The sequence below is a fragment of the Crotalus tigris genome, unplaced genomic scaffold (genome assembly GCF_016545835.1).
Source record: "Crotalus tigris isolate CLP2741 ecotype Arizona unplaced genomic scaffold, ASM1654583v1 scf7180000023625.2024221, whole genome shotgun sequence".
In the NCBI taxonomy this organism is placed as follows: Eukaryota; Metazoa; Chordata; class Lepidosauria; order Squamata; family Viperidae; genus Crotalus; species Crotalus tigris.
The window spans coordinates 1,210,408-1,233,165 of NW_024100087.1; the positions used below are offsets into that span (position 1 = coordinate 1,210,408).

General features: G+C 38.4%; 1 protein-coding gene across 13 annotated transcripts in view; it reads left to right on the top strand.

The window, feature by feature from the left end:
* KIAA1109 (KIAA1109 ortholog) overlaps window positions 1-22,758 on the top strand; it is a 170,416-nt gene that overhangs the window by 141,933 nt on the left and 5,725 nt on the right. For 12 of the 13 annotated variants that reach the window (XM_039320216.1, XM_039320218.1, XM_039320215.1 and 9 more), the window contains 13 exons: window positions 286-466; window positions 1,862-2,036; window positions 6,307-6,468; window positions 6,554-6,693; window positions 7,683-7,863; window positions 8,899-9,093; window positions 9,504-9,683; window positions 11,075-11,212; window positions 12,062-12,322; window positions 13,480-13,630; window positions 14,100-14,257; window positions 20,776-20,968; window positions 21,133-21,347. In XM_039320216.1, coding sequence (XP_039176150.1) covers window positions 286-466; window positions 1,862-2,036; window positions 6,307-6,468; window positions 6,554-6,693; window positions 7,683-7,863; window positions 8,899-9,093; window positions 9,504-9,683; window positions 11,075-11,212; window positions 12,062-12,322; window positions 13,480-13,630; window positions 14,100-14,257; window positions 20,776-20,968; window positions 21,133-21,347 — 2,330 coding nt within the window. Of the gene's footprint in view, window positions 1-285; window positions 467-1,861; window positions 2,037-6,306; window positions 6,469-6,553; window positions 6,694-7,682; window positions 7,864-8,898; window positions 9,094-9,503; window positions 9,684-11,074; window positions 11,213-12,061; window positions 12,323-13,479; window positions 13,631-14,099; window positions 14,258-20,775; window positions 20,969-21,132; window positions 21,348-22,758 lie in introns of those variants that run through there. The other variant, XR_005553814.1, reaches the window with a different exon arrangement.

The window sequence follows — 22,758 nt, forward strand, 5'->3', positions numbered from 1 at the left end:
AAGTGTGGACTTGCTAACTCCAACCCAATGTCCAAACCACATGATCTACTACGCTCCCTTCTTCCTAGCTGATAAAGATTCTTGCCTACTATGCTGTGTGCCTGAGAGCCTTAAGCCAAATGTAAGCTAGAGCATAATCAAGTCATGCCAAATATTTCTGTTCTCAGTTCTCTGAGGTGATATCAGTGAGTTTGACTAACAATGACTATTCAGAACTTTCAAAATAACTTAATATTGCCTTTGTATTCAGGGTAATGAGTGTGTCTATTTATATATATCTCTTAGGACCTATGATCGCAGTTCCCGAAGTTTAGATCAAGACTCTCCCTCTAAAAAAAGGAAATTTCAAACTAACTATGCGTCAACTACCCACTTACTGGCTGGAAAGAAAGTACCAGCATCTCTTCAAACAAAGACTAGTGATGTGGAAACAACAGTATTTTACATTCCTGGAGTAGATGTTAAGGTAAAAATAAAAAGTTTGATATTTCCTTCATATAGTGTGATAAAATAGAATTTCAGTTTCACATTACTTTCCGGAACCTGTCATGTAATGTAGCTATTGCTTTGAAGCCTGTAAATATGCTAGGAAATCTAATGTTATTACAGATAAGCATTAAGACTAATTTAGAGAGCCTCAGTTCAATGAAGAATGTATGATTCATTATGTGGCATATCTACTTTGTTGTCTTCATAATTTAAAAAAAGCATTTTAATATCAAATTGAACAAATCTGGAAGCAAGGGAATTCTACAATAATTTTATCTTTGGAAATAGTAATAAGATTGGATGAGTAATTATTTGAAGAATAAGTTTGAGGAAATCAGTGCCACATTGCCAATCCGACAGATCAGTGGCACTGTCAATCATTACAAGAGTTCCTGCTATGTTGCCAGCTATAATTTTTAATCCTTCTCTCTATCTCTCTCTTCTTGTTTGCCCCTGTATTAGAGATAGTATAGTACTTGTACATATGCGCTGCATCCACTTTAGACGTGTGTCACATCCAATCAGTGTGGCACACTGATTTACCTCAAACTTATTCGTCAGATATACTGCCAAATCCAGTTTATTTGCATACATAATGAATAGGATTTCAGATAGGGAGGCATCAGGAATTTTGTGGCAGTAACATTTTGAAGAAAAGAGAAAGAAAATTTAGCCAACTGGTCCAGTATTAAAAAGGGCTGATAAACATTGTATATGTTATAGAAAATCCTAAGGCTTTTTCCTAGACAATTAAAGGCTAGGATAAAGAAATGAGAATGAGACAGGTGTGACATACTATGCCAACAAGATCTATATTTTAAAAGTGATTCATGTTATTAAGTTGCTGATGAAGAAAATAAACAGAGGGTTTATTACACCTAAATATATTTTGTATAACGAGATCTCCTTTCTTTGTCCTTAATATAACATTTCACATTAAAAAAGTATTTTTGTTGTAATACTATTGTTTTAAAATAGCAAAGATTCTTTTCAAAAATAATCAGGCATCATTTAACAATATTTACAAATAAAATAGCTTAATTAAATCCAGTCAGATAGTTTTAAACATTTTATAATTTATTTAATACAGTAGTTCCAGCATAGCAAGGAATAACTGTATATCATATACTGATAGGCTCCTTCTACGAAAACTAATTTTCCAGAACATTTTTTATCTAACTGGGATCATTGCAGAGCATCAACCATCAAAATTCCACCAGACCCTGTATTTTCCATTACTTTAATAATTTCAGTCAAAGTGTTATTTGTGATTTATGCTCTTCTATTCTTTACAATACTCCTTGAACACCCCCCCCCAACAGTTTGGCGATGCAAAAACCTATGATTTTAATTTAATTTTATCTTGTTTTAGCTACATTACAACTCTAAGATGTTAAAAACTGAGTCGCCAAATACATCTCGAGGCTCATCTCTTCAAAGAACCTTTTCCAAAGAATCAAAATTGTATAGTATGAAAGACGCCATTCCTCCTACTCGTATCAAGGCTAAAACCTTACTAACTCCTCAACCCCCACCTATTCCATCAGGTAAACATTTCTCTTTTCATTGTTTGTCTTTTGACTTTAGTAATCTTTTGCATAATGTAGAGTTCAATATTTAGATCAGTATTTGTAGCTTAATAAACTGTTCTGTTTGATGTTGTGATACATTTTAGGGCATAATTTTTCTACATAAAAATTGTACTTTTTATTATTTTCTTACTAGTTCTTCCCTTTGTTAAATATTACATTATCAACTATTATAAATGGTTTCTCTTATATTCTTTGGTCTGTTTTTGAGCTCACTACATCTGCTGGGTTAATGTGTCAATGTTTGGGGAAACTATAAATAAAATTTGGACAATTTTCACAATTCCTAAGTATGCATGAAATCCATTATATGTGGAGTACAAGAAATCAGTTATCCTTAGTGTAGAATGTTAAATTGAAATCCTTAATTTCAGAATTGTGTATCTAAGCATATACACGTTTTATAATGAAAACCTTATTTCAGCTACTGTATATGACCAGATTTTTGGATCCCTTTCTATCAGTAATATAAAACAACTTTCCCAGACTGATAACCTAAATATTTTTTTAAATTATAAGTACAGTGATCTTCAACCAGCTTGTCTAGATACCATAATGGTTAAGGAATAATCAAGCTGAAATCCAATTATTTGGAAGGCATGAATCTATAGAAAACTCCTTTTTATTTCAGCCCTAATTGTAGAATATCTCCTCAGTGAAACTGAATAGTCACCATTTATTGACACTTTTAGAAAAAGTGTTAAGATAACTTTATACTTAGAAACTGTATGGTTTAATTGTACAGCTTTTAAAATTGTTCCTCAGTTGTTAAAGCTTTGAACTTTCTTGGTTTTTGCTAGTTAATTTAATTCATTTTATTTGTAGTTTATAAACATCTTTTAAGTGTAGTTTCATCGATCATTATGTATTTAATGTGAAATATACAAGCAACTATTAAATGTACATGATTCTTAGAAAATCTATGAATGAGAAGGCAAATTGATTTAAATAAACAAGATCAATCAATCAATAAGTCAGTTATGCCCTATAATTTAAACAAGATGTAAATCTAAATACTAAATCATACAGCTAAATGAAATATTATCATACCATCAGGTAAAAAATACCGCAATCAAGGAAATTGCTAAACAAGCCAACAGTAAACATCCAAACCAAAGAACCTCCAAGACCATTCCCACGGACATATAAACTCAGGGGAAGCCCCACTTCTTACTAGCACTGATGATGTTACCTAGTTTGGGTAATGAAACGTCTGCAAAAAACAGCCAAGCTCAGAGAACCCCAAATACCACTCTTATCATACAATTGTTACATATTTGTATTTAGAGTTTCAGTCTATTTCATATGCTGTATATATTTCATTTTTTTCCCCTTAATTCTGTTCAACATGAGACTGTCATATAGAGAAAATATATTTAAGAGATACCTATGTAGAATGTGTCTTAGGAGCAGCGGAGCATATCATAGTGCAAAAATAGATGTGGTTGGGAATCAGACAGAAACTGATTACTGTGACTATATAACCATCCACAGCTGTACAAGTGATCCTACAGAAGAACAGCAACCTTTTTGGTAGTGGAAATGGGGTGGGAGTGTATCAAGGAGAGGACAAGTACCAGTTGTAATATATTATTCATTCTTTGTGCGAAACATCATCTTAAGGATTCAGTGTATTACTACCTTAAATTATCAAATGGTAATGCTCATGAAAGAATGTGATTGCTTAGTAGGTCTGCATGCAAAACGTATGACACATCTATATTTATCCATGCTAAGATAGCCTACTTTTTGCCTAAAAATCACTCAAGTTCTAAAGCAGAGGCCCCAATCTTTTGGGCATCAGGGACCGATTCTATGGAGATTTTTCCGCGAACCAGAGGAGGCGTGGTTTCATGTGCTGCCTGCATCCCACGGATGGGGCTTTGCTTGTTTGCATGGCCCAGTTGCTGGCATGCTGTGGCCCGGTACCAGGGGTTGGGAACTCCTGATCCAAAGAATACCTAACTATTTGAATTCTGACTACATTTTCCTGCAATTTGGATAATAGAGAAGCTATTTTAGACAGTAGATTTGATTTAAAAAATGGAGGTGCAAAATAATCTGTGGAAAACTACAGGCATGAATAAATTATGTCATTATCTACTGATACCTTAACTGTTTTCATAGTGTAGTTCATGATGAACTACATTTGCAGAGATTACTTAGAAGGCTAAAGGATGGGAATGGAAGTGCTTTGCAAATCTTTTCCATTGCCACTCTTAATTCATCCCCCTTGAATGTGAAAAATGATAAATAGTTGACAAGCCTTGGGAAATCTTTAGGAGACAAGTTACATCCATTCCCACTCTTAAGCCCTTAACCCAAAAAATTATTCCAAAAACACACTGCCAAAATTTACCTACTTCAACAAATATTGGTTACACAATCTTGGGATACTAGTGCTGCAGGCAGACTATATTTTCCATGGGTTACTCAACTTTGTTTTGATGTTTCCGTCAAACTAAATGAAGAATGGGGGAAAAAAGCATTGACCACAAAGGTGTTTGGGGGGGGGGGGGCTTAGCATGAGAAAAGCATTTGAGTTATATACTTATTTACAGGCTACTTGGCATATGCTGAACATGCTCAGACAGTGTGGAAAATTGGGCATGTGCTTTAGTTAGGAACATGTTGGATTGTATCTGCTGCTTTACCCCATGCATTCTTTTGAGCAGATTGTAATACTGTCACTTGATATGTCACTTAAGACAAACCTTTTTATAAGATGATGGTTTTACCAGAACAAACGAAAGGAACCATGTGTTGTTCTAGTTTGTATCCGAAATCTCATAGTTTTAACTAAAAGAATCCAATAATGATCTTGATCAAACAAGATCAGATTAAAAACTGAGGCATAACTTCATGCACATGCCTTCTATGGGGTGATACCATATATAGGAAATGGCAGGTGATATAACTCAGGGCAATTCCAGGCAAGCCTTAGCCTGGTTTGTCATAATGTCTGAATGTACGCATTCGTTCCACTCTGTATAGCAGACATGTCAAACACAAGGCCCGGGGACTGGATGCGGCCCGTGAAGTGGTTTCATGTGGCCCACGAAGCCATCCTGGAAACAGTGAGGGAATGGCCACTGCTGCCTTGGCCCTGGCCAGCCAGGAGCCAATGTACAATTTTGTGGTGGCCATCTATGCTGAAACGTATTTAGTCTTAGCTCCACAAGGCTGTCTGGAAACAACGAGGAACCAGCCTCTGCCACGTCAGCCCCGCCCCCTAGGTGCATGCTAGGGAGGTGTTATCCTTTGTGAGGAATGAAGAAATGCACCATCACTTGGAAGTGGCCAGCAAATGGCCCTCACCTGCTTCACATATCTGGCTTGATGAGCTCCAGGGGAGTGGTTTCGCAGGCAGTGGGGCGCTCTCCTCACAGCACCGAGAGGCTGAGCTGGGCAGCGCAAATCCAAAAAGAAGCATGAGGCCGCCCAGCTCCCAGCCTGCCCAGTTTCGGCAGGCAGTGGGGCGCTCCCCTCACAGCGCTGAGAGCTGAGCTGGGTGGCACGAATTTGCCCACTTCTGCCCAGGCCCCCTTGACGCTAATGATATAGAGCTGGCCATGCCCATCCAGTAGGCCACACCCACTCCATCCATGCCCACCCAGTAGGCCGCACCCACCCTGGCCCCCTGAAGGTAACCGCAGTGCTGATGCGGCCCTCAATGAAATTGAGTTCGACACCCCTGCTGTATAGGTACATTCAGCATCCTTATTTGTTTAAGTTAGACCACTTTTCCTACCCACTTTTCCTACCACAAGTTAGTCACAAGATGAAACTAGTGAATTAGTAATTAGCAGTACAGCTGCTATAAACGTATCCTTTTTTTGGCTTGGATAATTAGCAGAGTTAATCCACACTAGAGTGTTCTGTCGCAGGAAGTACCAAATGTTTCAATTTACAAAAATGTTTAAATACAGCAATGGAAATTTCATTTAAAGTTTTTGAAAGTGATCTATTTCAGTCATTCTGATTATAAAATTAGAAGCTTTATTAAACTGCAAATTTATGGATGATTTAAATCAATCTCAATTCTCTATAAAAATGCTGAGATCTGTTGGATTAACCAGAGATACATTATTAACTTAAGGAAAGATATCTCAGGAATTGAGTTAAGGTAACCTCACTTTTGAGCTATCATTAACTTTTCTTACTTTTTTATTTGTGTTCTATTTGACATTTGTGATCTGGTGTTTCACTTTATTTTTCAAATTTTCAGCCAAAGGTAAAGGAAGTGGTGGCATAAAAACAGCAAAATTGTATGCTTGGGTTGCACTTCAATCTTTGCCGGAAGAAATGGTGATTAGCCCTTGCCTGTTAGACTTTCTAGAAAAGGCCCTGGAAACAATACCTATAACTCCAATAGAAAGGAATTATACAGGTATCATATTTCTCTACTATAATTTTTATATCCTGATTTTTATTTTGGAGAATTTATATGTAATCACTTCCTTATTGTTTTAAAGCCATCAGTTCACAAGATGAAGATATTGGACAATTTGATATGCAAGATCCTTTAGAAGAATCCACAGCTTCCTTAGTATCTTCATCAACATCAGCATATTCTTCTTTTCCTGTTGATGTAGTGGTATATGTAAGAGTTCAGGTGAGCATGGATATCAATTTAAGTAATACCTTCAAGGCTGTTGTAAATTGGCCAGATTTATTTGTATACAGAAATATTTTGTTTTTCAAATGCTAAAATAATGAATTCTATTTTAAATTGGGACTTTTTTCATTTATTCTATAGTTTCTATTTCATTTTATATGAGAAATATCATTGATACCTTGTAAAGAAAAGTATTTATTTGTAGAGCATATTTTGCTTTAAATATTTCACTGTCTGATAATGTAAACTATATTATGAGTTTAGATATTGTATTCTAACTTTTTCCATGGAATCTAAAGCAACATTTGGTTTCATGAAAGTGGGTTAAGCTGAGACATATTGATCTGCTTATAGTTTGGCAGCATAAAATTGAATATTGCTTGCTTGTATTCCAGACTCAGCAGTCTAATCAGATGGCACAAATTAAAATTCAGTTCTAAGATGTGTGCAGCTTATTGACTCAAACTACACAGAGCTAGGAAATGTGAAACTAGGGCTGATACTTGTATTAGCAAAGATGTACTAAATTCCATTTGATGTATTTAATAATATAATTTTTCTCTATACTCTTCTTGTGTTCCATGTGTAGTTTTCTTCAGTGTCAGACTCCTTCTTAGAATTTCTTAATACATCTTTTATGGGCCCCCTAAAATCTTGTTCTAAATGTTCTGCAGAGGTAACAATATGTTACTTTCCTTATTTCTGACACTAGGTCATCATTTGAAGACAATTATTTTCTAAATCTTAGGATATTTTATGTCCCTTCTGTTGTTCTTGAATTCCAATTTATAATCTATCAGCCCAACTTAATAGACCCAGGAATGAAGATATTTAGACTTGAATTAAATAACATCTAGATAGTCACACATTATTTATTTCTCGCATTAAAAAAAATTAATAGTATTGCATCTTTGCATCTTACTTGTTGCTTTCTCGTCTCATTTCAATTCTCCATGTAAGGTAAACACCATTTTTCTTTTCTTCAGCCTTCACAAATCAAGTTCAGCTGCTTACCTGTGTCACGGGTGGAATGCATGTTGAAACTTCCTTCCCTTGATCTTGTATTTTCTTCTAATCGAGGAGAATTAGAAACTTTAGGTTCCACCGGCCCTACAGAAAATTCTTTACAAAGTGGATCAAAGATGCCAATTAAAACTATCTCGCCAGGTAAAATCATTTTTATTGAAAAACAGTTTCAGTTCTTTTTAGAGGTGTATTCAGGTTTAATATAAAATAACAGTTTAATCCTGTAAGAATAAATTATGGGTCTTCTGGTGCTCTCAAAAGACAGAAATTAAAATGTGTTCTTACAACCATGATTATGCCTTAACAAAACCAGTGGCTAGTATTAACTTTGATTTAGATCAAACTAGAATTAAAAGTTTGAAGTTGACTTATTTCCCTAAATGATTAATACAAATTGTAAACTTTCAGACGTAATTGCTTGTTTTGTAAACCTGATACTAAATAATGGTTTAATATGATATCTGAGCTCTATTATCAATTTACCAAACTCCTTTTGAGCTTAGCCTAGTATGACATTCTGGTCAGTGACTATAATAATAAACTAGACTACATTGTACTCCCAATCTCACCCCACTTAATTAATTTAGCTGGAGGACAGCTGACACAGAAAAAATCTTACACATTTCAAATAATCTAGGATTTATCCATATCAGGCTACAGAAAGAGACTTCTTTATCAGATCAGTATGAGGGAAAAGCAGTCCTTTAGGTGCGTTGATTAAGCCATTCATGGAATAATGCTGAAAGCTTGTCCAATACCAGTTTGGTCTAGTGATTAAGGCACTAGGCTAGAAAGTGGAAGATCGTGAGTTCAAGTCCACCCCTAGCCATGAAATCCAGCTGGGTCAATTTGGGCTGGTCATTCAGCCCAACTCACCTCACAGGGTTTTTGTTATAGGGAAGATACAAGGAGGATGTGTTGGACATATTTGCTGCCTTGAGTTATTTGTAAAATGATAAAGTTAGGATAGAAATGAATAAATAAAAAAGAATAAAAAATAAATAATTTGTAAGAATGTTTCCAGAAGATTCAGATTTATACTACTATGAGTTCTCATCTCTAATAATGCATGATTGCACGAGTCTCATCAAAATATGTTTCTATTTGTCTTTCCAAGGAATGTACCTTGGCTGGTCTTTATGATTTTTCTAGAATACATTTCTTTTTCTGTTTTAGGTTCTTCTCTTGGATTAGGCAGCTCTTTTGGCAGAACACGGCATAGTAGCAGCCAATCAGATTTGACAGGTTCTAGCAACAGCTCTTCAGGTTTGAGTTTCACAGCCTGCATGTCTGATTTTTCCCTTTATGTATTTCATCCGTATGGAGCAGGAAAGCAAAAAACCACTGTGGCTGGCTTATCTTCTGGAACAGGTAACAGAGAATAGTGTGGTTCATAGAAATGTATTGGTGATTTTTTTACTTTTTAGATACTGGAAGCCTTTAAAAAGGAAAAACAAAATCCCTTTAAAAATGATTTTGTTCTGATTTAAATATATATGAATGTATCTTAAAAATAAGTTTTGTATTTATATCTCAGAGTACATCTATGTAGTAAGGCATTCATACAGTAAATGCAGTAAAAATTTCCTTTGTTCGTTTGTTTAGAAACTGTTAAAATTATTACATGATATAGCAAGCAATAATTTATTCACCATATTTTATACCAGCCAAAGTTTACACACACTTTTGTGCAAAGCGCAACGTATTCAGACATTATTTGAGAATAGGTTTCACCCATTTAGATTAAGCTAAAAAAGCAATTATGTTTTTCATGGTTTCAGGGAATATAGATGAAGAACCTTCATCAGTTACTGGTCGCAAGGATTCATTGAGCATTAACCTTGAGTTTGTAAAAGTTAGCCTGTCAAGAATAAGGCGTTCAGGAGGTGCTACCTTTTTTGAAACCCTCTCTGCAAGCAAATCTGCCAATAAGATGGAGACTACATTAATAAATATATCTGGTATTTATCAATCATATCATCAACATAGAAAATACTACTGCATTACATGTAACAGTATCAAACTTGCAATTTTTTTCTCCTGTGATATTGTAGAACTTGTAGGTCTTTTGAATGGATGTTGCATAATTATATTTTAAGCTAATTATAAAATTAGATATATTTTCTCCACTAAACAGATGATCTTTCTTGACTTTGTCATAGCTGTCTACAGCCAATAAGTCCTTGATTAATGTCCTCTCATTCAGTGACTGATCAAATTTATGACAACACTGAATGAGGGAGGGTAGTTGTAACCAGCACAATTCCTGCAGTCACATAATTTAAATTTGACTACTGGCTCATAATTATGCCATCACAGCATCCCTTGACCACAAGATCACCATTTGTGATGTCTCTGCTGCTTCCAGTGAACAGTCAACAGGAAAGCTGGTAGAAGGTCACAAATCATGATCATATGACTGCAGGATGCTATGGTTGCACGGAATTTGCCTAACAACAGCAACTTGGACTGCTGAAACTTTTGTTGTAAATTGCATGATCATATCACATTGTGCCTTATGATCATGACACTTAGCAATGGAGTCCCAGCCCCAATTACCACAGTAAGTGAAAATTACCTGCATAATCAAAATAATAGGCAGATCATCTGGGAAATATTTGATAAAATGGGAATAATGTGGAAACATGTGGAAGAATATCACTTTTTGAACTTGCAAACAAAACTGATACCACTGTGAACTTACATTTGTATAATTCTATTTAAAAGCCTTTTAAGTATGTATGGGTCTGGTTCACCATAACACTAAATCAAGCCTTTGATATATTATTATTTTTCAACATCTATTTACATTTTCCTTGATTCTTTTTTTGAGATGAGATAAAATTGTGCCAGTAATTGCTCTCTTGTAGCAAGCAGTTTTAATATTAAATATATTGGAGGAATAAAAACATTTTTGAGATGGCTATTACTGCAATAAGCCTAGAGTTTGGTGCTACAATGCTAAAAAAGAAGAGATTAAAAATATATAATATACACGAATTTATTCTGAAAAATGAAATGTATTTTACATTTGCAATCTACAATAGCTATCGTCAAATTGGTGCAGCAGGTTACAAATCATATAAGTAAATAAATATCGATAACCTTGATCCTGGGTGGGAGAACCTGTAGCCCTCTCTATGTTGTGCTGAATTAAACTATAGCAATCTGAGTCAGTTTGATTGATGTAAAGGATGCTAATACAATCTAAATTTAATTATCTCAATTTTGAATATATTCATTATTATTTATTAAACACTTGGTTTTGGTTTATGAATGACAGATGTTACAAGAATGAATAAAATAATGTGAAATGTAAAATATAAACAGATTTTTTATAATATTTTTCTAGCTGTTTGTGATATAGGATCTGCTTCTTTTAAATATGACATGAGGAGACTGAGTGAGATTTTAGCATTTCCAAGAGCATGGTACAGAAGGAGCATTGCAAGACGCCTTTTTCTAGGTGACCAAACAATAAATATGCCAGGTAAATAGTCAAAAGAAGATTTTTTTTTCATAATAATCTTACTGTGATTGATCGACGTTGAAAACATATTACCGTATATTCCGGCGTATAGGGCGACCTGGCATATAAGACGACCCCAGAGTTCGACGCCGGGTCGCAAGACGATCAACGCTGAGTCACATGCCTAGAAAATCGTCTTATACGCCGGAAACTACTGGTATTTCCGGCATATAAGACGATTGACGCCGAGTCGCATGCCTAGAAAGTCATCTTATACGCCGGAAACTACCGGTATTTCCGACGTATAAGACGATCGATGCCGAGTCGCATGCCTAGAAAGTCGTCTTATACACCAGAAACTACCTTATTTCTGGCATATAAGACGACTCGGCGTATAAGACGACCCCCGAGTTCGGAGGCTGTTTCAATGCTCTCAAAAGTCGTCTTATACGTCGGAATATACGGTAGTTTTCCACTTGGTGTTAGAAATGCCATTTGCGGGGTAGCAAATGGATTTAAAATGTTTGTTTTTAAAAGCTGTATGAATCTCTCTCCCTTGATTCCCTTAAACTAGCTGGTTTTAAATTGTTTTTAAACAAAGAATCCCCTAGTCTCTCAATAAATAATGAGGTGACATTGGAGCATAGCATATTGTAATAATCTTGATAGATCTGTGCTGAATTAATAACAAGCTAAACCAGACATGTCAAACTCGCGACGTCATGTGACGTTGCACAACGTATCAGGCTGGTTTTGCCATTGCCGGCAATGGGATGGGCGCAGCTTCAGTATGATGAAACCGGCCTGTGGTCCAGCAGTTTAACACCTCTGAGCTAAACAAACCATTTATTTTGTTATATGTGTTCCTAGTAACATCAGGTCCTGGGACCCCAGATTCTGTTGAAGGAATGAACCAGCACACGTCGCCTGAATCATCAAGAAAAGCATATTGCAGGACCTGGGAGCAACCAAGTCAGTCTGTTTCATTTACCCATATGGCTCAATCACCAAGTGTTTTCAACGAGCACAGTACCAATAGTAATATGGCCTCTGGAACAGTGTCTCATAACCTAAAATCCCCTGCTTTTTCAAGATCCAGAAGTGTATCAGATTCTTCAGTCCCTCAGAAAGGTGAAAAGAAGCTTAATTTCACTACTTTGAATCACATACCATTGTAATATAGTCAACTGATCATACATCTATAAAAGTAGTTGCCAACAGTTAATCATTTGTCTTGTAAAGCACTGAAATGGATTGACTCTATTATAATTAGAATACTGTCATTGAACCTAAAAGGATGCAGTTTATAATATTACCCCAAAATTGCTCTGATTTATGATTTTTCTTCAAACAAAACCGAATGATTTTCTTTTCCATTAACTTGTTTATTGCGCTACAAAGTGTACTGATATACACAAAATTGTCCTGTATTGTCTTACAAAGTGAGAAGAAAGTCGTTTGATACAACAATTCAGTTAATGAGCTTTATGCATTTTAAACACACACTTATGTAATACAAGGAAAATGAAAACATACGAAAACATTTCTATTCAAGTGTGCTTGTCTGCCTGGAGAACACGTTCTTATTTCATCTCTAAGGGTTGAGGAATATTGTACCCTGGAATTGAATGGAAAATTGAAATAGAGGAAGTCCACTGAAGGACTGAAAATTTAAGCAGGCAACACAGAATGGAACAGAACTTAAATTTTCAATAGTTTATAGAAAGGAAAAAACAATAAAAGTGTAATCAAACTTTGATGATTTGGAAAAGGAAAATTTCAGTAATCCCAGTTCAATTGCTCAAATGTTCTATTCTGTTTTTTGTCAGTTAAACAAAATATAATTATTCAGCTGTAAAAAAAACTTTGCTTTTTTAATTATTAGAGCTGAAAGGTAAACTTCATAAATTTTAGAATATACAAAATTCACATTTGTATCTCATATATTTTCTGACAATCACTGTTGAAAACATTTAGATAACATGTAGGTTTAACAATCTCTGATATTTTAAAAACTCACCCAGTTGTGACAACTATCATGTAAAATTGTTATTCACTGAGAAAAAAGTTCTCAAACATTCACAAAGTACAAATATCCTCCCTAGATTATATATCATAACACTATTGTGTGCAAACAGATGGAGACGAAGTAAAGAGCCAAGCAGTATGCAAGTTCTTATTCTGATGCATTTCCCAGCAAAATCTGCAGAATGATATTAATATTTGATTTTTGTCAGTAATACTTTGCAATATTACATTTACAGGATTTGCTTTGTGTTTAATTCCAGATCTGCTGTCAAAAACATCAACTCCATTTAATAAATCAAATAAAGCTGGAAGTCAGCAAGTGACACCATGGGAAACACTGGTGGTATTTGCTATGAACTTGAAACAATTAAATGTACAAATGAATATGAGCAATGTGATGGGAAATACGACGTAAGAAAACCTTTTTAATTAACCATTCAATTTTTCTGTATATTCCAAATATTTTTTTAAATATGTAAGAGTATGTGTGCATGCTCTTGAAGAATACTTTTTGATTCAGGAAGGATCAACTTTCATTTCAAGTTAAGTTGTGTAGAATTGGAGGACTTTGAACAGAGACTTCCTTGAAAATAAACTGTTGAAGACATTGATTAGTTGCAGAGTTATCTAAATACTCTTATCTTTGTTCTTATCTTACTATTATATTCGGTGATAATATAGTTAGAGATGGCCCATTAATATTTTTATCATCAAAAATTTGAAAATTTGTTCCCATTTTGTTTTGTTAAATGAGATCAAGTGAATTGTGTCTTTACTACCATACACATCTATTTGTTAAATGCATTTTACAACTTGCATTTTTGCATGTAAATGGACAAATAAGATAAATGATATTTTCATATTTCTATGCATGATTTAGGTGGACTACCAGTGGTCTGAAAAGCCAGGGTCGTTTATCTGTGGGCAGTAACAGGGATCGCGAAATTAGTATGTCAGTTGGACTGGGAAGATCACATTTGGATTCTAGAGGAGGAGTGGTTGGTGGTACCATAGATGTTAATGCCTTAGAGATGGTGGGTAAGTTGAAAATTAGCCAGTATTTTTTGACAATGATTAATTATTTTTATACAGTGAATATAGTGAAGACATCAGCTAATTGTATTTGTTTAAACCAGTGGTTCTCAAACCTTTTTAATGCCGCGACCCCCAACCGGTCGTAAGTCGAGGACTATTCAACCGGTCGTAAGTCGAGGACTACTCAACTGGTGCAGCACCTGTCAGAATCCAATTATATTTCATCTTTAAATTATCAAATATAGAAACTCCCAATTCTGCCTTCTCTGGATTCTGCCATAAGAGGGAGAGAAGGGGGAGAGCAAAGGGGCTTTATGGCCCTCACTTCCTTCTTTACACTTCAAAGAGCTGAATGTGTGTTTATTGTAACCTCTAAGCGTTAACATATCAAAGAAGGGTAATTGCCTTTCATGTAGTATCTGAAGTCTCCATCCAGACGGAAGAAAGAAGAAAGGAGGTGGAATTGTGATACTTGAAACTATCACTGGAAGGGGGGTTGATTGGGTGGGACTACTGGGGAACCCCTTAAAACCTTGAATGGGAGAGCTTGGACCCCAAGTCCTGTCTAGCATGCCTGCAACCATTTTCTCTTAATAAAGGATTCCTGTTGGAAGAGCTATTCCAAGAGTTCTGTCTTCTTAAGATGCAAAGTGGGGTGGGTCCTTACATTAGACAGGACTTGCAAAATTAATCCACCTGGAAGGTAGACCCTTGCCGGGGGATTTTGCAAAAATTTACCATGTCAGACAACGAAGCAAGAGAGGGAGAAAACTCCCTGGAAAGAGAGCCGCTGACCCAGTTGGAACCTTGCCAGATGTTGGGATCCGAGAGGCCAGATTTCTCAGAAGAAGAAGTGGTGGAGACACAGGACCACAAGCCTCGCTGGTCGATGGGCGTTGGAAAGAAAAGCGAGTGGGGAAAGGAATCAAGAAAAGTGACCCTGAGACGGGGGACCAAGCAACCAGAATGGAAGCAGGAGATGGAGAAATCCCTGCACGCAAGTGAAGAGGGAGGAAGCTGTATGCCGTACTCAGACTGGATCCTAGAGAGAGCTATTGACCTGATGAAGAGAACTCTCAGCTCCCTAGGAGAGGAGATTCCTGAGCCCTACGCCCGCCCCAGTTCCTGGAGCCACAAAGGGAGAGACACCGAGGGGGACGTGGAACCTGCAACCCCAGGGACATTTACTGATCCAGGAGCTCCCACCCCCTACCGGACCACAGATGGAAATCTGGACGGAAGACACTACCACCCACAATGGAGGCACCGATCCATTCCAAGACGTCCACCGTTGGAGGTGAAATTCAAAGGGGAGCCAACACGCTTGGGGTTTTTCCTAACCCAAGTCCTCAGCTACATGGAGGAATATGGGCAGGACATCCCCAGCGACAAAGCCCGCATCCGGATCGTGCAATCTGCCCTGGATGGACCAGCTGCAGATTGGGTGGTGAACCTGCATGACTCCAATGCCCCAGAACTCAGTAACTTCAACCGTTTCATGTCCTCGTTGAGAAGACGATTTGAAGACCCCCTGGCTGATCGCAAAGCCCGTGAAAGAATAACAACGATGAGGCAGGGCAAACGCCCAGTGGCTGAGTATACACAAGAATTCCGAGCCATTGCCAGCAAACTGAATTGGCCAGAAGACATCCTCCTTGGCCGTTTCAAAGACGGACTAAACTATGATCTATATGATGCTTGCCTGCCCCGAGGAGACCCACATCGACTTGAGGAATGGTACGTCTTGGCAGAGGAAGCAGAGATCGACATATTGAAGAGGCATCGCCGAGGAAAACAATGGAGCCGCCCCCCGCCTGAGCTGACACACCAACCGGTGAAATCATCGGATACAGCCAAGAAGCAGATGGGGTGTTTCAAGTGCGGAAGAGAAGGGCATCGAGCTGTAGAATGCCGCTCAAAGGCCCCCCAGCACAACCCAGACAGATCCCCAATCAACAAACCCAGAGGGTATTCAGCTAAGCCAAAAGAAACAGCCATGAAAATGATGGAAATTGCAGAAACCCCCACCTCTGCTCACCAAGGGGAAAGAACTCCAGCCTACACCACAGGGACGGTGGATGCCTCAGATGACAGCTCGGAAGGCGAACCCCTGGTAAGTGGACGCATCACACCCATCTTCAAAACAGTGACTATATTAATCCCCCCCATGCCCGAAGCTGTGAAGGTGAAAGCCTTAATAGACTCTGGCTGCACCCGCTGCCTCATTAGCCCAACACTAGTGGGGAATCTGGGCATCCCATCCAGGAGACTGGAACAACCAATCTCATTTGGCCAGCTAGATGGATCCATAGCAGGGGGGGTGCCAGCTACCCTAGCCACTCTGCCAATACACCTCTCCCTGGGCAACCATGAAGAGGACTTAACGTTTGTGGTGACCCCAAGTATGGAATGCCCAATGATTCTAGGGATGGAATGGTTGAAAAAATGGAACCCCTGGGTAAATTGGAGGACGACAGAAATCAAATTCCCGAAGGGGGACCCTATGGACTTAAAACCCCAAGAGAGGCTACCAGAATCAAGAATAGAAAAAGCATCCATAGGAGAGGAAAAAAGATTAACAGAAATACCAGAGGAATATAGGGACCTTGCTGAAGTCTTCAGTGAGGAGAGGGCGAATGAGCTTCCCCCCCACCGACCCACAGACTGTACCATTGAATTCAAGCCTGGGGCAAAACTCCCGAAGCCCAGATTATACTCCATGAGCCCAAATGAGAAGGAGGAAATGGAAAGATTTATAAAAAAAAACCTGGAGAGAGGGTTCATTGAGCCAGCCAAGCCTAAAGTGGCTGCCCCGGTCCTTTTTAGAGAGAAGAAGGATGGCTCTTTACGTTTATGCGTGGATTATAGGGCCCTGAATACAATCAGTGAAAGCAACCTATACCCGCTGCCCCTCATGAAAGACATGCTGTCACACCTATCGAAAGGGAAAATTTTTTCTAAACTAGACTAAGGGAAGCTTACTATCGCGTGAGAATCAAGGAAGGGGACGAATGGAAGACTGCATTTAACTGCCCCATGGGGTGCTATCAATTCAAAGTCTTGCCATTTGGATTACAAGGGGGCCCTGCAGTCTTTATGCAACTAATCAATGACGTTCTAAGGGAGCACCTGTTTAAGGGGGTCCTTGTTTACTTGGACGACATTCTTATCTTTACCGAAACAAAAGAAGAACACGTCAAACTTGTCAGAGCGGTTTTAAAGAAGCTGCGAGCCGCCCACCTATATGCCAAACTCTCAAAATGCGAATTCCACCAGGAAAGGATAGACTACCTAGGCTATCGCATATCCCCACAGGGCATTGAAATGGACCCAGAGAAGGTCAGAGCAGTATTAGAATGGGCACCACCCCGCACAAGAAAGCAACTACAAAGTTTCCTGGGCTTTGCAAATTTTTACCGCCAATTCATCCCCTCATTTGCACAGATAGCCTTGCCCCTCACTAACTTACTAAAAACGAAGGGAACATCCTCAGTAAAACCTAGCCAGCCACTAACATGGACAATGGAGTGCCAAGCAGCGTTTGAGAGACTAAAGAGACTTTTTTCTGCCGAACCAGTACTAAGGCACCCAGACATGGACAAACCCTTCATAATACAGGCAGATGCAAGTGATGTGGCAGTGGGGGCTGTGCTATTACAAGAAAATGATGATGCAGTATTGCAACCCTGTGCATATACATCCAAGAAACTCACGGAAACAGAACAGCGCTGGCCTGTATGGGAGAAGGAGGCTTATGGGATACGTTGGGCATTACTCACATGGCGACAGTTCCTGGAAGGCAACAAAATCCCCTTCCAGGTGTGGACTGATCACAAAAATTTGGAAGCCCTGAAAACTTCCAGGAAACTCAATCCCAAACAAGCCCGCTGGTCCCAGCATTTTCACCAATTCCAATTTAAGCTCAAACATTTACCAGGAAGAAAGAACTTCCTGGCAGATGCATATCTCGCATGCCCCAATATAACAGCGCACGAACCACAGACTCTAGACCAATAATGGCAGAGTCACAACTGGCAGCACCAGTAACCACAAGAACCCAAGCCAAATTAAAACCACAACTGGACAGCCAAACTGGAATTGAATTCAGAAAAAGTTTGGAAACAGATGATTGGTTCCAGAAAAACAAAAATGTGTGCACAATGAAAGACGGGTTGCCTTGGATAGGGGAAAAGTTATATATACCAACAACTCAAAGAGTAACTTTCATGCACCTTTGCCATGACACAAAATCAGCAGGGCATTTTGGATTTGTAAAAACTTTACATTTAATTAAACGGCAATTTTGGTGGCCATCCATGAAAAAGGACATTGAAAGTTATATAGCCAGTTGTCCAAAATGTGCCACGGCAAAGAGGTTGCAAGGGAAAGTGCCAGGACTATTGCAAACAGTGGCAAGTCCCTCAGCCCCCTGGAGAGAAATAGCCATGGATTTTATAGTGGAATTGCCAGAAAGCAATGGGAATACTGTGGTCTGGACGGTCACGGACTTGTTTTCCAAACAGGTGCACTTTATCCCTTGCCAAAAGATTCCCACTGCAAAAGCCTTAGCAAAACTTTTCATCCAACACATTTACAGATTGCATGGGGCACCCCAACGCATCATCTCTGACAGGGGGGTGCAATTTACGTCTGCATTTTGGAAGGAATTTTTATCCCTCTTAGGAACCACTCAGGGACTGACATCTAGCCACCACCCTCAAGGAAATGGGGGGGCTGAAAAAATGAACTCAGTACTTAAGCAATATTTAAGATGTTTTCTTAGTTTCCAGCAGACCGAGTGGGCGGACTTACTCCCCTTTGCAGAAGTTGCCTACAATAATGCAGTCCACTCCAGCACAGGTTACACTCCTTTTCAAATAGCCACCGGTCAAAGTTTCAACCCCATGCCAGAATTAACCCCAAACGAACCAACGATCCCCTCGCTGAAAGAATGGATGGAAAAATTACAAAACACCTGGCCAATAGTCAGAAAAGCACTAGATGAAGCTAGGCAGGCTTACAAAACACAAGCCGATAAAAAAAGGGTTGAGCCTACACCATTCATTATAGGAGAGATGGTGTACTTATCTACAAAATACCTAAAGTCCCTACAGCCCTGTAAAAAACTTGGACCAAAATACATAGGACCTTTTCCAATTAAAAGAATCATAAATCCAGTAACAGTAGAATTAGAGTTACCCAAAAATCTCAGGCAAATACACCCAATTTTTCATTGCAGCTTGCTGAAAAGAGAGCATCAGTCACCTCTACGGCCAAAAATCCCCCCCCCCACCACCTCCAATCATGGTGGAGGGTGAACAACACTTCGAAATAAAGGAAGTCCTTGACTCTAGGAGATATCATGGAGCAACTCAGTACCTAGTTGCCTGGAAACACCTCCCTCCCTCACAAAATGAGTTGGTCCATAAACGTCATGTCAGAGCCCCGAAGCTATTGAAGAAGTTTCACACAGAGTATCCTAACAAGCCTAACTAAAATTTTTACTTGCGTTTTCTTTCAGGTGGATCTCTCTTATTGTTAAGAGGGCCGGATGTCAGAATCCAATTATATTTCATCTTTAAATTATCAAATATAGAAACTCCCAATTCTGCCTTCTCTGGATTCTGCCATAAGAGGGAGAGAAGGGGGAGAACAAAGGGGCTTTATGGCCCTCACTTCCTTCTTTACACTTCAAAGAGCTGAATGTGTGTTTATTGTAACCTCTAAGCGTTAACATATCAAAGAAGGGTAATTGCCTTTCATGTAGTATCTGAAGTCTCCATCCAGACGAAGAAAGAAGAAAGGAGGTGGAATTGTGATACTTGAAACTATCACTGGAAGGGGGGTTGATTGGGTGGGACTACTGGGGAACCCCTTAAAACCTTGAATGGGAGAGCTTGGACCCCAAGTCCTGTCTAGCATGCCTGCAACCATTTTCTCTTAATAAAGGATTCCTGTTGGAAGAACTATTCCAAGAGTTCTGTCTTCTTAAGATGCAAAGTGGGGTGGGTCCTTACAGCACCGTTTGCAGAATGGGACTTTTGGCGGGCTCAGCAGGGCAGAGACAGCCTGGACAATTCCTATTGGCTTTTGAAAGCCAATAGAATTAGACTCTATTCTATTTCAAAAGCCAATAGAATAAAAGGGAGTAGCACAGCTAAGGAAAAGGGGAAAAAATGGCAGACTGCGTTGTTTGGCGACCCCCGTGAAATGGTCGTTCGACCCCAAATGAGGTCCCGACCCACAGGTTGAGAACCACTGGTTTAAACTGAAAAATTAGCATCTATTCATTACCTCTCATCACACCAGGTCAGACTTAGACTTGTTTAAATTGAGTAACCACTAATTATTGACAGTATTTTCTGGACATTTTCAACATTATTTGTGTGTCTCTATGTGCACTAATACAGAAAGAGAGAGAACTTGGAGGCATTTTGATATTAATTGGAGACTAGTGTTGAGAGCCAAAGTATAGTATCTCACTGTTTCCCTTTGCTACTAAACTGATATATGTTTTTCAGCTCATATTTCAGAACATCCCAACCAGCAACCAAATCACAAAATTCAGATTACCATGGGCTCTACTGAAGCTCGTGTGGATTACATGGGGTCTAGTATTCTAATGGGCATTTTCAGTAATGCAGATCTTAAGCTGCAGGATGAGTGGAAAGTTAATCTCTATAATACTTTGGATTCCAGCATTACTGATAAGAGGTAAAGGATTTTTTTTTTTGCTAGATTTAATGTATATAATCTGCTTTTATTATTTCAAACCATTTTAATTAAATTATCATTAAACATTTTTGAATTACTTATCTTTTCTTCAAAGTTTAATAAAGCATTATAAATTCATAGAAAACATTATTTTTATATTCCAGTGAGATATTTGTCCATGGTGATTTGAAATGGGATATTTTTCAAGTGATGATTTCCAGATCAACTACACCAGATCTCATCAAAATAGGAATGAAGCTCCAGGAATTCTTTACTCAGCAGTTTGATACAAGCAAGCGAGCTTTGTCCACATGGGGACCTGTTCCATACTTTCCTTCCAAAACTGTTGTCAGTAATGTAGAAAAATGTTCACAGCAGTGTATGTATGAAATCAATTTCTTTCATATCATGAAGCTTTTATCTTTCAGGACCATACACCAAAACATTACACATTGGCCTGCCTAATGTTTGAGCCCAGACTCCATTTGGCTGCTGTTGATACTATGATGGCAGGAGAATATGAATGACATCTTTTTCTTTTATGACCTTAGTAGCCATGGATAAAATTGTATTTTTAGCATCTTCTTCTTTAGCAGCATTTCAGTGTTTTTTTCCAGAATTTATTAAATAACTCTGGAGACAGGCTAGAAAGGAGTACTGCAATAAAAATATGATCTAATCTATATTTAGAACGATAGAGAGTTAGATAAAAACTTTATCTGAAAAAAAATGAGCTGATATATTATCACTGAGCCTCAAAATCTGAATTTCAGCAAAAATTTTATAAGTGAGCATTTTGAAAAATAATAATGTGTATATCCTACTATGGAAAGACACAAAAAGGTGTGCACCATTTTCTTTTACAGTCATTTTGTCATACAAAAACAAAAGCCACTTGAAGCATATAATACTTCTAAATGTTTAATCTACACTTGTATCAACATAGTAAGTTATATAAAAAAATAAGTACAAGTAATCCTTGACATATGATCACACTTGGTATTGTAATTCCCTTCACTGAACCATGTGGACATAAAATGAGATAACAACAGCATTCCCCGCTGCATCATTAACCAAGAATCATGGGTGGTTAAATGAGTACCCAATCCCATTTCTGGACATTCCAGGTTTGGTCCTTCCCAGCTCCAAGTCTCACTCTAAGGGCCTACTTCCAACTCCTTCCTGTGACTGCCCTGCCTTGTAGTAAGCAGCCCGAGAAAAACGTGGCTCTGGGATTGCTTGCTACTCCTGGGAAGCTTTGGCCACCACCCAGCAAGCATTAGCAAGCATTTGTTCACCCAGCAGCTTTCTCTCCCAGTTCCCACACTGACCTTTTGCCTTGTATTGCCAACCACTATAGTTGAGGCATTTCATTGCCTTTACTATCTCCTTTGGAGACCCAACTTCATGGTTTCTACATGTGGCTTGAGTCTTTGGAAAACTGCACTTTTTGGAACATATTTGGAAAGATAACGCAGCTTTCTACAGTCAGCTCAGTCTTCAGATTTGGGCTGCGTTGGAGACCCACATGAGACTGAGGAGAAAAGGCAGCTGGGTGAATGAATGCTTGCTAGCGTTCTGGGTCAGTTTGGGGAGCTACATGTAGGAAACATTCACATAGGTCTGCAAATGAGCAGCGAGGCCCTTTTATTTCAGCCACAGTGGCTGGCAGAAAAGGTGAATGCACGAACCGGAAGAGAAGGCTGCTGGATGAAAAAATACTTGTTGGTGTTTGCTGGGATGGCTAAGTCTCCCTAGGCATGGCAAGTAACTGCAGTTCTGGGGCTGTT